The sequence below is a fragment of the Erithacus rubecula genome (genome assembly GCF_903797595.1).
Source record: "Erithacus rubecula genome assembly, chromosome: 2".
In the NCBI taxonomy this organism is placed as follows: domain Eukaryota; kingdom Metazoa; phylum Chordata; class Aves; order Passeriformes; family Muscicapidae; genus Erithacus; species Erithacus rubecula.
The window spans coordinates 22385098-22401893 of record NC_136685.1 but is presented as its reverse complement, the minus strand read 5'-3'; the positions used below and the strand labels follow the sequence as shown (position 1 = coordinate 22401893).

The 16796-nt window shown below is 36.5% G+C and overlaps 1 protein-coding gene across 1 annotated transcript in view; it reads right to left on the bottom strand.

The window, feature by feature from the left end:
* Positions 1-16796, bottom strand: part of AGPAT5 (1-acylglycerol-3-phosphate O-acyltransferase 5) — a 52462-nt gene that overhangs the window by 19363 nt on the left and 16303 nt on the right. Inside the window, exons 4-5 of the mRNA XM_079329247.1 lie at positions 12588-12677; positions 5766-5856 (exon numbers count right to left, since the gene is read on the bottom strand). Coding sequence (XP_079185373.1) covers positions 5766-5856; positions 12588-12677 — 181 coding nt within the window. The remainder of the gene's footprint in view (positions 1-5765; positions 5857-12587; positions 12678-16796) is intronic.

The following is a 16796-nucleotide window of genomic DNA, read 5'->3' as shown; positions in this document are numbered from 1 at the left end:
ACATAAAAACACATTGGGCTCAAAAGTGTAAACCTAGTTTTCTTTCCAGAATTTTAATATACAATAACCTTCAAAATTAAAACACGCAAACAAATAAGCCCAAACTCCAAGCCTTTTCTTGACCTGAACACAGCTCTTCCACATTTACTTGAAAGGACTTTCAGAATAAAAAAAAAATTTCTATATGTATCTTTCTCACAGGGAAGTATCAGTATCTCACAGGGAAGCCTATTTTTCATTGGCTTACTCTTCAGTCCATTTTTAAAGAACCATCCATTGGTAAATTCACTGGTTCCTGGTGGGTGAACAGGAAATTTTTCTAAACCAAAGTATTGTGGCATTGCTTTTGATACTTTTCTGCTTGCAAAATCAATTCAAAAGATTAAATGTTATGTCCTGATTTTGTACTGAACTCCTTTGCTGGGTAAAACATACTTTGACCTAAAACTATGAAAATATCTAGTGAACACTGTAAGGTCATGCTAGTTTCTACACCACTCTAACATTCTTAAGAGCTGAAAATTTTAATATAAATCACTATCTTGATCTTAATATTTGCTAAGAATCTCCTTGTCTGAATGCAAAGATAAAAGGCTGTTTATCAGCACTCCTTCTGAAGCCATTGTTCCATGCCTTACCGGCAATAGTGATAACTGTCTATGCAAAATGTTATATGGACCACGTAAATATTTTGAAGCATAACACAGTGGTAGTGTTTTCTTAGCTTGTGAACTGTTACATCAAACAGCTAATTATGTTATGTTATGTTTCAAAATGTTTACTCTATAAATGAAGCAATGAATATTCTCGTGCTGTGTCAGCAATGATATTAGTGTGGACATGACACTCAACACAACTCTTGCTGAGCCAAATTCCCAAACATATTCTAAAAACACTGTTATTCCTTTCCTGCCCAACTCATCTTCCCCTTCATAAAGCTATTATTGTGAAGAAGAAAAAGCAAAAATTCAGTGAGAATTGAATCACCTAGAAAAATTATTACATTAAGTATCTGTGACTATTAACTGCTGATGTTTTTAAATCCATGGCCAGTTCTGGTGATGAAGATGGTCAGTAACAAGCCGTGAAGTGCAAATGTAGATTAAGCCACTCCTATTCCACATGCTGTCAGTGAACTCTTGATAATTTAAGTACAGTATGAGTATGCATCGAAATCAATAAAGTCCATAATCCATTATTCAAAAATACTACAGTGAATGATAAACATGCAGTAACACCAGTTCAGCACATACTTTTAAAAAATCTGTTTTATAAAAACATTACCACATATTCTTGCAATTACTTATGATCTTTGCTAAAATCAACATAATACAATTTAAATCCAAGTAGTTACAGTATAGTTACCTTGGCAAGCTGCCTGCATCCAATTCACAAAACACACTGGGCTTAAACTGTTTTTAATGTTGTGCAATATAGTTAGGACCCTCTGTCAAAGTATTTAAGGTCATGAGATTTTATTTTAAATGCCAAAGAAAATGAACCAGATACTACTAATATTGTAATGTTCTACCTTAAAAAGCTGTAACTTTGCTCTTTGAATTTTTGAATGATAGACATTAAAAAAAATAGAAAATCTGAAGAAATATGATAAACAAAGATACTTCAAATATTATCTATTTACTACATTATTGTAAGATGCAGAAATTACTTTAGAAAGTCTGCATGAAAACCAAATAAAGTAATTACTTTGGCAAGTACAAAGGCCCAAACCATTAACATCTATAGAACTGAATTTTTCATCTAAACACAAAATAACAAAAAGAGGCTAAACAAAACATAATTTATCTGACTTCATCAGGGTGAAGTAACATATAATAGTAGCTAAGTATAACTTTGTGTAGAAGATTGCCATCCTCTTTCCTTCATCCAGGCCAAAAACTCAAAGAGCTGTTCAGTCCAGGCAGGCAATCCACATTTTCAGAGTTGGACTTTGTTATCTGTATTTCTATCCCTAATGTGTACACACAATATTTTAAAAGAAAACAGTAAAATTTCTCAGCTCTAATTTAAGAATACTCTACCTGTACTCTACATTAGCATTAACCACATTTCATCAACAGAAGTTAACTGCTCACTGAACGTGGATGTCAGAATCAGCATGAGGTCTTCACACCTCTCTCCCCTCCCTATGAAACCATGTACATGAAACTCAACTTTCAAGTACACAAAAACTGAAACCAGGGTGAAAACCGATGAATTAGACTAATTAGACTAATTAGATCTTTCCTTTTCCATGTGAATGTGTGCAGTGAAGATAGAAAGCTCTGCAGTTACGTGCAGTGTCCCAAGTACTCACCCAACTCTTGAGTTCCCACCAGCTTTCTGGAATGCCTCCAGTGATTCAGAGCTTTGCATATTGAAACCAGAGACTTACAAAATAACAAATGGTGGGAGAGCTCACCCATTTGTATGCTAGTATTCCATGGACTTACAGAAACAGGACTCAGCTGATTTACTCAGCAGTATTATAAAAATGCATGCACTTGTTGAAAGTGTTTTTCTGTTACCATGAGCTAAAGTATACAGGAAATGTAACTAGTCTCCTCAGGAAGAGCAGGACCAGCCAACAGCAAGACATGGGAGACACAACATACAGAATACCTACAGCGTAGCTTCTTGTTTTCCTAACTTAAATTTCCTAAGGATAACTTTTACTAACACAGACTCTTACTTCATTCTAATGATCAGTCTCAAATGCTACTCAAGGTCCACAACCTGCACATTTTAAAAACTATATTCTTTGTCCACATCTCACTGAGCACTTTTAGACCAAGCCTGCTTTCATGAAAGTGTAGAATAAATACCACCAAAATCTATTTTCTTTAGAGGCAATTCTAAATAACTTTTACGGATATTGAATACTTTGAATTACTTTAGAATACAATTGAAAACTAATGCCAAGATCTAGAAGGGAAACATTTTCAATTAGCTCCATCGAAATACCTCTTTTATACATGATCTGCAAAACAATTTTGAGATAAGCATATCCTGCATACACAAACATCTTAGCAGAAAGCATATTTGTCAAGATAAAGTTAGCATTAAAAAATATTTACATTAGCAACTTTTCTGCATAAAACCAAAGAGGATAATAAATGCATACCTTAAATGTTTGCTTGATGAAATGACCTTTGTTAGAAATCAAACATTAATACAAAATTCCAAAAACGCCTTTCACCAGGGAAGATTGTTTTCTCTCCATTCAGCATAAACAAGCCAAGTTAAATTTAAAAAGTTTCTCGTCCCTTTGGCTTTGACTTTTCAGAGTTAGTAATATTAGGAGTAGAAGGGCTTTGGATTACTTAGATTTGTTTTCAAATTTTGAAAACATCATTTGTTAACATTTTGATAAAATTTATATTCTACTAAACCAATAAATTTGTAGTGTTTGGGGTATCCTGCACAGGACCACGATTCAGACCTAAACCAATGCATCTTCCCTAGAAGAGGATGCAGCTCACAGGGAGTAAAAGTAAAATCCCACAAAAACCTTTTTATACTTCCTCTCTGCAAAACTAATAAAACATATACACACACTAATGTCAAAACCAGTATTTCAGACAGCATAATAAACATTGAGTTATGCTTGTGCTCTAGGAATAGCTTTGTTATCTTTGGGGGCAATAGCTCTGGTTCTAACATGGGTTTCCTGTTTAATTCTTCTTAAGCATTTTTCTCAGTATTACACTTGTAGTATTTTCTCAACATAAAATTGAGCAAAAATGTAGGGAAAAAAATAATTTCAAGGTACAAAACAAACAAACAAATTCCTCTATATGTTGGTAAGGCCCACACTGAAGCACTGTGCTCTATAACAAATTTACTAACAGAAGACTAAATTATTAGACTTCATTATATCCCCAAAAAGAATGAAGTGCAATTTTATTTAAACCGTAGGTTACAGTATGTTCTCCTCATTCCTATGACTGGCAGAACTACTGCATGTTTCTATTCTACCTAACAGTGTAGGAAGTAAGGAGTCTCCTGGATCTTTAGGACAAGCATGGCAAGGTGTGTTTTTGATGGAGCATGGCCATTGCTCAGCCTGCCCGTGGTTCATGGCTCCCACGCTGCAGCCCAGCACCCAGCCAGCACCATGGGGACACTGAGGGCAAGCCACAGGCCAGGGCCAGCAGCACTGCACAGCAGCAGGGTGGGACCCTGGGGAGCTGTAATCACATCCAGCCAGCAGCCATGTGGAGCTCCCCATCCCGTGCTGGGATGTGTCCTGGACTGGTACGTGCTCCAGGCTTAGCCTTCAGAACTGGTTCTGCTCTCAGTGTCAGCCCCTGCTTCTCAACACACTTGCACGAGGGATGCTCCAGTTCCCATGAGTAACCTGTGGACATGCAGGGGAGCAGGGTCCCAGGGTAGCACAGACTTCCCATTCTCCCCACATAAAAAGTGGGGCAGTGGCTAACAACAATATAATTTAGTAGTGGGAAGAATGAGATTGTGAGGATTCTGCAACAGAATTGGAGATGTTTCTTGTTTAATAATTTTTTTCTAGTCAGTTTTTAAAAGGAGTAATTACTGCAAAATAAAAACAGACCAGTAACAGAGAGAAAAACAGTAGAACAAACAAACAGGTGCTCTGAAAGCACAAAAATAGTGTTTTCCATTTTGCAGACTGCAGAGATATAATTAAAAGGTGAAATAAAATAATAGCAAAACAATGAGAGCCTTTTCCCTGAAAAGGAAGGTGAGGAAAAAAACCCCTATTGAACAGCCCCCTCCCTCTGAACTCTCAAGGAACCACCAACCTAAATGAAACATTTGACTTTCATTTCCGACAGGAAACTGAAGTGATGAACAAATACATTATGACTTCAGCTCTCCTGCTCTTACACGCAAACAAATTCCATTCTTCCCAAGGAGAAGAAAAGCATATATCCTTTTGGACAAGAGTTAACAATACTTAATAGCTTGATTATATCAACAGGCCGATTCACAGACTTGTGAATTCATTTCAGTGTGTCACAGAGATGAATTTACCAGACCTATTTGTTATTCTTTGTTTACTTTTAGAGTGAATTATTTCACTTTTGGTCAACAGGAAAAAACAAAAACAGGAAACATGTTCACCGAAGTGTTGGATTTAAAGTTTATGTGCATATGATGTGAGAAAATATGAAAAATCTTGGGACTCTTGGGTTTTTTGCAAGCCTTTCTGAAGATGAAGTAATTCCATCTGTGATTATAGAGACAATGCCAACAATCAAAGCTACTCCAGAATAAAGTTCAACCAAGGAACAGCGAGAGTGGAAGGTGAGAGAGGAACAAAACCAAAATGCCATAGGAGTATTAACACTAATTAAAAGTGAAATGATGGAAGACTCTTTCTTTTAAGGCACAACAAGCTCTATGCAAAATACTCTTTATATCAACTAACAACTATAATTGTAGCTACAATATTGACCTAGATGGACCAGTGCCCTGATTCAGTGTAGGCAATTCTTACAACCTCAAGGAGCAAGAAAATAAGCAAATAACAGCTCTAGATAGGAACTACAGTGAGCCTTCTGGAGAACTGTTACTATTGTATATTGTGAAATGCATGAAATGTCTGTATATTAACTACTACAATCTTACTCTGTAACAGAAACAGTAGTTTATACTATTCTAAACCTTTAAATACCAACCACGCAGGTCCAGTTAAGGTGAGATGAACTTCATATTAGGTAGCGATTTTATATATGTTAGCACTGTAAGAAAAGAATTCTTTCAAAAATTTTTTTGCTTACCCTCCTTTTCAGCAAATGATTGACTATCCGCAATGACTTTTGGTATTTCTGGATTGTAACGAGTCCCCTCTGGAAAAATCACTAAATACATCTGTGGAATTAAAAAAGAAACAAAACAGACAAGTGAATAATGAATGTAAACTGACTGCTCTTACAGAAATTATCAACACTTTATATGTACATATTTTATTTAGCTCCACCACTGACTATTGTAAGGAGCAAAAGAAAATCAGGATACTTGAGATAAAATTTCTTAGCCCTAAGAAACTTACTGTTTAAGGTTCAAAACACTTTTGTTTGAAAATACACCATAGAAAAAACTCCATGTGATTTAGGAAGGGAGATAGCCTGTGTCAACACATGTCAGCAAGTCAGGAGCAGCAGATATCAACAAGAGTATCAGTTTTAAGAGAATTTGAAAAAACAAATATATCACAAAGTGACCATTTTTTTTTTTCAAAAATTAATTTTTGAAAAATAGTGATCTTGCCTCTTGTCTTTCCTTATGCTGAAATATACAATAATTCATTAATTATTATAAATACTACTGACTAAAACACAGGAATGCAACTTTGTGCTTCTGGCCCACTAAACATCAGAGTGTGCTGGTATTTGCACTTAATTATTGAGGAACAGCTACAGAAAGGGCTGAATGCCAAAAGAGAAGCCCCAGCAAATGACCTCTCCAGAACCACCCTGCAGTGAGGAAGGTTGAAAGATGCACTAAAATGCAGAGGTGGGAAGAAATCTAGGAAATTTGCCAACCAGAGAATCCAGCTGGAGATCAAGAAAACAGGAGAACTGAGTATATAGCCTACAACCTGACAGAGAAAAAAAAAACCAAACAAACAACCAAAACCCATTAAAAATAGCAAAACTGGTGTCAGTAAAGAGAGCTAAGAGAAAGACTGTGCTTGTCACAATATGTTTGGGGGAAACTGGAAGGGACAGATGAAGTACAAGAATGTTCAAGGACCAAGAGAAATCCAAGATGCATATAGATTTGATGGTGAGGGAACAAAAGAAAATGGGTTTCAGAGTCAAGGTGCTCACTTTTTCATATATAACAGTAGCATGATTACGGGGATAAGTACAGGAATCCTTAGACCTTAGATGTAGTCCACACTTCCCCCAGTCATCTAGACTATCTATAAAGTATAATGTTGAGATACTTAAGTAACTAAGTAAAACTTTTCAGAGTTAGCTGGAAAGGACACAATATTGAAACCCAGATTTTCTTTTCATAAATGTGCTTATGTTCAAATCTTGCAATTTGGATGCTTAAAATGGTACTTCAAGATGAGGTGTTCCAGTTTTACCTCTCCATCCTCATTTAAGACTGCATTGCTCAGCTCTAAAGGGGAATACAGTGACTGTAAAAGGTCATTGAGCAAAGCAAGTGAAGCACACAGGACAGGAACACCATTCTTGGTACATAGCTCAGCACTTAGAAGCAGGCAATGTTGTTACTGGTCTTCAAAGCAGATAATCATCCCCAAAAGCTGATTACACAACAGGGAACAGTATCTACTTACTCCAGTCCTACGTGTGTAATACAAACCAGGGACTGAAATTATATTTTACTTATTCTAGTAAACCTTTAAATACACAAGCAGCCAAACAGGTCTATTGACCAGAATCTGAGTATCTCTGAGTTGAAAGCATATCAACAAGGCAAAAAAGTGACTTTTGCTTTAAATTCAGCATATAATAACCTACTATATAGCTAATTAGGAGTGTTTTAACAGTAGAATTCATGAATGTAAATAGATTACCTACTTATACTCACATACAGTCCTGCACAAGACAAAGATATCCTTCCAATACAGTTCAGCCTACCAGAACCACTTATATGACTGGCTTTTCTCCCACCATGGGCAGCAGAAGTTAAATCCTTAAGCAGTTTTTCCAAAGACTGTAAGAACTACAAATCTCTAATTAAATAACTAAATAAGCTCCCGTGAACTTGGGATAAGAACTTGTAGAAACATTTTAATTGCCTAGAAACACTAGCTGCAGTTTAGGCCATTTTTAATACAGATTTTTCAATTAGGGCAATTAGCTCCATAAAAGTTACACACTTTATTGTTGCAAAATACAGTGCTCATGTTCAAAATGGCAGAGACAGTTTTGGATTACTACAGTGTCTAATTCATTGAGACACCAATTTTAACCCAAGCAATAGGTCCCTATGCTTAAATATGTGGCATTTTCGTTCATTCTGTGGAATGAGTGGGTGTTAATAAACTTGATACCTCCCATCAATTTGAAAGCTTGAAGGAGTGGATCAGGATTCATGTAGTAGAACCATATTGATTCTTGTTGGAGCCAGAACATTAAAAAAAGATGCAAATCTGCTTTTTGCCAATCAGGGGCTACCTGAAGAGTCCCCAGTGGAATGTCAGTGCACTTGTCACAACCCACAAATGAAATGAATTAAAGACAGCAACTGCATTGTCCTAAATAACAATGCTTCATTTGCCCAGCACTGTCAAGGTGTCACAGGCAAAAAGAAACAGCAATGGCACTAAGTGGGGGGCTGTGCTTCCAGAGAGGGGATAGGGCAGATGAGGAAGTCCTTGAGATAGATCACAGTGCCACAAATTGAGCTGGTAGGGGTGGAGCAGGGGAAAGCAGCAAAGCAATACAGAGTCCCTGGAATACAGAACAACCATAAACATACAGCAAGAAAAGGTGGCCAAGAGCTTTGGAGGGCATCCTGGACTAAGCAGATGCAACTCTGTAGAAGAACATAGGGCATCAAGAAGTGGTAACTCCTGACTAAAGTATCTTGCATTTCCTGTGCTGTTCTCATGTGACAAAGGGAAAACAAATATTTTAATTTACAAAATTCAAAGCCGTCTTAAGCAATGCACTTGCTTAATTGTAATATTATTATTACTGCTATTGTATCCTGACAGCTAGACAGATTCATATGTACATCCATTTAGCCTACTGCCTAGAAAGTACGCTTCTAGTCAACTGAATGAGAAACATCACCACTCAGATCAATAACTGAAAGGGATATGGTGTGAGAAAGCTTATCTGGTATAATTGGAACAAAATACAAAAGGTTATATGTGAAAAGCAGGCAAAGACACCCGTGATTTACAGTTGTCAGGGACTTGCAAATTAGTAAACATATTACCAAATTACAACATTAAACTCATAGCAGTTGTATTAATGAATCCATACCCTCTATGTTCTTATTTTTGATTGGTATTTCTTCCCATGACAGTGATTTATTCTATGAGTGCATGAATGACAAACCAAAGCACATAGTAATCAGCTAAATACTGGTTGTACACGTTAAATCCCACATCTCAGAATGCATATTTACTACTCTTGATGCATGATAAAAAAAAAGAAGTGACATTTTCAGTTATCAAATTGAATAGTTTGCTCTTCAGAAGAGTTAACTTTATAAAGTGAGTAGATTAAGCATATCAAGTAACAGCTGGATACTCATTCATTGGGCTTACATTCATCTATGGCTCACATTAGAACAATATTAACACAAAAGTGTTCTTTAAACACTGTAACAGTCTCTGCTCTCACAACAAGATGAAAGATTGCAATTAGTCAGCAATCAGTCAAATTTTACAGAATTTTAAACCAAATCACACCATCTTGAGTGAATTTTATCAACAAGAGTCCCAATAATGCATCATTCAAACATATAATTCAATGAGAGTTTGAAAAACAAAGCAAATTCCAGAAATAAGTAAGAAAACATATTAGTTCAAGATCCCCACTAAGAAAACACAGGTGCAATAGTGTTTCAGTCTGGTATCAGTTTTGTGCCAGTCTGACACTGCTGTGCTGAATCTGAAAGAAGTGTGGGCCAGCTGCAGACCTGAGGGCAGGAAAGGGGTTGTTTATAGCAGACAGATGGGTGGAACTTGTAAAACAAGGTGAGCAAGGAGAATCACACAGTCCAATGTTGTCTGCACAGGAGACAGAGCACTAATCAAGTGGTACTGTGCATGTAAGAGGCCAAGAGGAAGTCTTACTTTGCCTGTCAGTTTAAACTCCAATTTACTTGTCATAATTAAAAAAAAAAAAAAAAAGTCCACAGTGAAGCAGTAAAGAGCTTGCTATGCTAAGGAGAACAGAATATTGGTTCTGTCTTCAATCTTCACATCTTCAATTTCTTAATGGGAAAAGGGATGGCTCCAGACAGACTGAGCATTAATCATCTGGATTGTTTTGTTTAAATTGTATGTGGAGAGAAATTGTAAATAACAACGTGACCCTTAACACAGATTCCTGTCCATCTCTTCTTTATTGGTACATAAATCTTTCCTGAGCAGCTGAAAGGCCAGCTCATCTCTAGCACTACATTAAAGAAAGAACTCTACCATGTACACAAAGAATGACTAAGCTACACCAGCTGCCCACTGAATTGAGGAAAGCCCACCCTGAGCTGTAGCATACAGCCCATGAAAATTCTAGAGTCATAGATTTGTTATTTTTGCATGAAGCTGATGAGTTCAGGGCATGCTTGATCAAAATGTCTTCATTCTAAAAGCAATATGGTTGCTCGTAAATGTCATGCTAAGTTGCAGAACTGCAAGAATAATGAAATAAGGACACAGGTTATCATGTTCTTCTCACAGTAGTAACTGTAGGTTAAAGGCCATTTAATAGCATCTATATTGAAATTCTCAGATAAAGTGGGCTATAAGAAGTTTAGTCTTCCCTCAAATGACAGCTCAGTGATCTGTGGCTGGTACCCCTGGAGATGTAAACATTTGCCTCAGTAAATAGGCTATGATAACTTTGGTTTTGTAAATTTAAGTGTCACTCCCTATATGGTTTGATTGAGAGATTTTAAAAAATTAATTTCTGCAGCAGTTACACTTCTTTCTTTTCCATAGTGCAACACCTGAATAGGCAAATGGCAACAACAACTGCCTGGTATGCATGTCTGTGCTCATTTCCAATGCCAACAAACTCCCAGAGAGCTAAACTGCAGTAAAAAACAAGTGGTCCCATATTTATTAGGCATTAGCTTTCATAGGTTAGGTATAGGCTTTCAATCTACACACAACTCAGGAGGGAGAAGAAAGATGATTCCACAAACAAAGAATTCTGGATTTATTTCACTTACTAATCACATGGAAAGCAGAACCCACATCAGTCGTATCTTTAAATAAAGCTTTTTGCTTAAACCTCTCCTCACATTCCCACTGTGCTAAAATGACACACTGCAGCAAGGCTGAACCCATTTGCAGGTTTCCAAGGACATAATCAGATAAGTTTCTAGGCACATCTTCCCAAGATTGTATTAAAAGAAAAAAATAGACATTTTTATAAAGGAGATTGATTTAACACAGACTTCGAATTACAACTCTTACCACAATGAAAATCTTATAACAACAACAAACCCCTGCTTTTTAGGGAGTGCAGAGGGAAGCCAGAAAGCCAGATTCAAACAGAACCTGTCTCTTTAGCTAGCAAGAAACCCATGGGCCTATGTAGGAAAACACCTTGCTAGTTTATTTAATCCAGACTAACTAAAACGAATTTAACCAGCACTCAGTTTAGGGGGATGACTACAATATTTCCCACATCCTGCAAGCAGCCTTTGCTTATTCCATGACACCACAAGTTTTACAGCAAGTAGAATCTTTACCACTGACATTTGGCAAATAATGAGGCAACACAAACTCATTACATCCCAGGACCCTCCTTGGTAGTTAGGGTGCAGGTTGTCACCACTGAACATGACCATCCTCTCTGTGGACATCATTGATGAGACACTGCTTAGTTGCTGTATTTCTGGCCTAATTTATATGCCAACAATTGGAATTTTCTTTGCTTAATTAAAACAACAAAAAAAAAGTTAAATCTTAGTTGAAGACAAAATGAGTTTGAATACTGTCTGAAATAGGGACACTTTACTCATTTAGATTTCTCAGTAAGCACATGGTCAATTTAGTTTTTCAACACAGACACATGCACAAATATAAACTCACAATCTCCAAATAAAAAAACCAACTATTATGAATGTCAAAACAACCCATGAACTCTTTTTACCCTAGTCTCAGCTTATAAAAGTTTTGACAATATGGGGAATCTAAGTCCTAATAACACAATTTTAAATAAAATGGAAGTTTAACTGTTCTATATCAAGGCTTGCTGAGTTGTTTTTTTTTTTAGCTTGGCCAAAAAGGAAGAAAAAAATTTAATGCACAGCAAGTAATGAAAGCAAAGCACAGTGATTCTAACCACTGAGCCACAAACCATACAGGGAGTCATGAGAAAAGTCACTTGGCAGTAACAGTCATTCTTCAAATAGAAAATTATCAAGAGTTTGTTTTGGGTTTTTTTCCTTCCTCCAGGCATAGCAGACAAAGTTATTCAATTCTAAGATGTCATTGCCATTAAAAATGATTGATCATTGTGATGACTAATTAACATTTGGTAGGAAAGGTTCTTGACTTTTAGAAGTCAAGCATATTAGTCTCTGAAAAGCACACAGTAGTCAAAATATTGTCGTTTGAAACAGAGGGCTTCTCTTTTGAAATACTGGCTTCTCCAGAAAGGTACTACAGTTCATGTTCTAAGTACAGATCCCCCCTGTTCTCTACAGAGAGGATCACAAAGTTCCTGTTAACCATAAAGAACCAGTCAAATTTTCCTCAGTTTAACTGGAAGTATCACTCTAATCACAGAAAGTAACTGTAAAAACACAGAAAGAAAACAAATCCATGATTACCATCTTAGTAGTTTGTGGATATCGGGCATGGCTCTTTTCTCCAACAAGCCTTTGCCATTAAAAAAGTCAAAGAAATGAGAAGGAAGGTATAAGCTTACTGGAGTCTCAGCTTTCATCTGGGTCCGCAACTTCTCTCTCATTTCTTTCTCATTGAATTTGGCACTTCTTTTAACATAGACTCCTCCATGCTATCGGAGAGAAAAAAAAAAAAGGGAAAGCATTAAATATTTAAGTAGTTTAATGTAGAATAGCTCAAACAAGAGACAATGACAAGTCATCTTTATGATTCACGCTGCAAATTGCCTACAAGACATTTTCTCCTATCACTAAAACATGTGAAACTAATTTTACATTTGCATATACTTCCGTTCACAAAATCTGTTTAAATAAAAATCAGACACAAAAAACCCCCAATGCATAAGACACTTGAAGTGTCTTGTTTAAAGGTATTAAATAATTAACTAGAAGATGGCATTAGAAGTGACCCCAGGGTATTTATTCCCAACAATGCTGACATGCAGCTTCATTTGTGTACCAAGGGAAAATCACAGAACTAAAGTTACTCACAAGTACTTACAGGTCAATGCTTTCACTTCTATGTGCCTGCTATTAAATAGTAACTAATGCAAATACTGGGAATGCAAATATCATACTTCTACATACAAAATTTATGAATAGCACAAAAGTAACTAGCATAGGTCTTGAAAACCTCCATTCACTTCACTAGAGAATCAAACTTTTAATAAAGAAGATATATACCAAGATAATAATTGAATAAACCAAAATCTTCACAAGGCAAAGAATTTTATATAACCATTTTTACTGCAAATTATTATTAAAAGTTAAATTATGTCCTTTAAGAGATTAATTTTATAACTTTTTGCACACAATTTATAACAAAACTTCAGTAAAAATACACACAAAGAGAAATTTGCCCTATCATTTCCCTCTTCTGTTGTTTTATCTACAGAGAAAGAGGATGTAAACAAACAAGCACCAGCTATGAACTACTGACACAATGAAGTCTGGAAAAAACAAAATTAGCTTCCAAATAACAGAATTTCATGTTTAAGATACATTATTTTCATGGGTTTTCTAGCTGACTCCATAGCTTGGTAATACTCTTTTCTGTTCACCATGACAATTGCTATTAGGATTTGTCAGACAACTTCTGTCCATTTATGGTTTTACTTAACAGAAAAGTGACAGTAAGACTAAACTAAGAGCTGAGCCTCATTCAAATACCTGATCTCATGAAAAGGTACAGTACATTGTAGAAACAGGGGAGGTGGCTGTGTGCAGAGCTGTGTCAATGGCATGGACAGGAATAAAATTTGAGGTGCTAGGAGGAGGCAGGAAGAAAAGGTGGCCATGCAAAGTGCTTTCAGCCTTTGTTTTTCAGGGTGTGGAGAGACAGCTGCTGTGCTACTGGTGTTTGATGTGACTTTTGAGTTGTACTTCAAAAGCTGCAGTGAAAGGGAACAGAAAGCCAATTATGCATTAACTGCATACTAAATATTCTGTCTTAACTTCACCATCTGTGGCTCCCTCCCAAGGTGAAGTAGCCAGCTCTAACACTCAGCTCTGCTGCTGTGACTGGCAGGGGAACAAAAACCACAAACAGAATTCCCCAGCTCACTGAGCTTGGCTGTGGCATGATATTGGGACCATCCCACAAGCAGTTTAACAGCTCCAGACAGAAAGCAGCATGAACAGAAAAAGATTTCTTCAGCTGTGTAGTAAACAGAGAGCCTCATGTTATCTTCATACTCCACATATAAGACCATTTTCAAGATCTGACACTATTAAAGGAAAACAGAAGTCTTAAGCAGACTTAAGTACAGTTGTATTCAGACACTCAACACAACCACCCCTTCCAGGAAGGGGAAACTCAGTTTGGGATGAGAAAAAATTCATTTACTATATAAGAGTTCCGTGTAATGGGTAAGTCATCATTCTCTCTGAGCTCAGCTAGGTCAAACTTTGATAAATAAGAGAAACCTGGAATTGAGGTATTCACTTGTCACAAAATTACTAATCAGCTGCAATAAACTGGAAACATTCTGAAACAACTTTTCCTTGTTTAATTTGTCAACTTGGACAAATGAAGTTACTATTGGACTGTTTGGTCAGGGACACACACCATGAAACCAAAGATAGATCTAGTGTCGCACACCAGGCATTTTAATGCTCAGAAATAGATTTGCACTTCTCAAGTAAATGAGTACAGAGTCATGTAACATAAGAACAGACAAAGTATCACAAGATCAGGTTCACTGCATTCATCACCCAACTCCACCACTATGGCAGGTCCCTGTGGCTCAGAGGTACAAAGCTAAAGAGGGGCAGGATACATGGCTAAAACTCAGGAATAACCAAAACAGTGCATAAGCTGGTGCTGGTTAACAGAGAAGATAAAGACATACTTCCTATGTTAAAAAGTCAAGCAAACTGGGGCTATCAAAAATACTTTTCAAAATTACATCCCAGCTGCATCAGGGTATAAAGATAAATAGGAATGAATCGGATGGTATAAGCAAACAGGAATCATGGGATGAATTTGTAGCAAATGATAGGGGCAAGAAAAAAAATTTCAGATCCACTCAAAAATAATAAAGACAGTTTTATGAAAAGAAATCGGTACTACCTAATAAATCAGACTTGGAACATAATAGGTTAATTTAAGTGTTTCTTTTATTTTCTTTCCTTGCTATTAGTTATCTGCCTCAAAGAAGAATGCTAGTTATGTGACTGTATATAGCTCAAATTCCCCAATTTGTATTGCATTTCCTTTTCAGTAAGAGATCAAATATATGAACACTCTTCAAAACAGATTTCTGGAAGTACTGTTTTTAAGGTTATAATATTTTTCCGCTGTACTTTAAAAGCCCCTCTCTCAGTCAACAATGGATTGTGTTTACAAATATACTTCCTTTGTGCCTGAATTTTGCTCTCCTGGACATCCAGACCACGTTTATTTCCAAACAGGATGTTTACCTGAGGAAGGGAATATGAATTCCGTAAGCATGGCGTAATTATGTGGCTCTGGAAACTTTTAGTGGAGTGTAAGTGACATCACTGACAGAACATCAACAGGAAGGGCAGGAAGTGTTTTATGTTTTTGCACTGTTTGGTGTGATAAAAACAATAAAAATACCTATTAGCTTGCACTGCAGGCCTTCTGCATCCCGTCTCAGTCATTTAAGCATATATGTGTCATCCCTGCCTGCCAATTGTGCCACTGATATTTAAATATACATATAAAAATATACATAACCAGCCCCCACTAAATCTTGCAGAAATGTTATTTTTTGAGTAGCCCAAAGCTGAACAGATTTTATTAGATTAAAATATTTATTTAATTAAAAATGTTTTGATTAAAAATGTAAGTGTCATTCAGATTACTTTCCACAGGAACCTCCTTTTAACAGTCAATATACTGCTCAGGAAACTAGCACCGGATATTCCTCATAGCAAAAGTAATTTTCCAAAATCTTGAAAAAAAATTTCTGGACACCTATGATACTAGATGGAATATATATCCTGTTTGTAGTTTAATTAAAGCAGACTTAAATCACCACCATTGTAATGACTAAAGGCTAGGACAAAGAGTAAAATATTTCCATGCTGCAGATCACCCACTTTTGTGGACAAAAAATGTAGCGAAGCATTAAGAGCAAGCATTAGACAACTGAAAACTCAATTTTCTCCTAATGCATACCCTTAGTAAGGTATGACAGGGTCTGACAGTTTGTAGTTATTTAGGGGACTGGGACAGCAGATCTACCAACAAAAGAAATTGTGACCAGCTTTCTCATTTTGTCTGCAGCACATACTTCTCTAAACATACCAATTTTGGCAGAAACAATGGCAACCACCCATGTTCCAACCTAGATCTATAGCCTACTCACTAAGGTACTCATCCAGAAGACAACAAAGATTTTCAACCATCAAGCTGAAGACATTGGATGTGATGCAAATATGAGGGAAAGAGTAAATCATCTTATTTGGACATACACCTGTAGTTACCTACTCTTCATATACTCCTTTACAAATTAACATACAGTTCAAATTATATCCAGCATATTTCTCTCAGTGTTCTCCACCTTCTTGCCCTCTTGGACAGGACTGGCAGCCAATTCAATCAAACTGTCTAATTCTATTAAAAGTATTTTCTTAAGCATGTGTTTTGTTTTTTTTTCCTTTTCTTTGCCTGGGCAATGGGGTGAGGGACAGAAAGCAGACTAATATTCAGAGAACACATTAAGATCAAATGGAGAAGACAAAGGAGAAAAGTCTTACTGAAT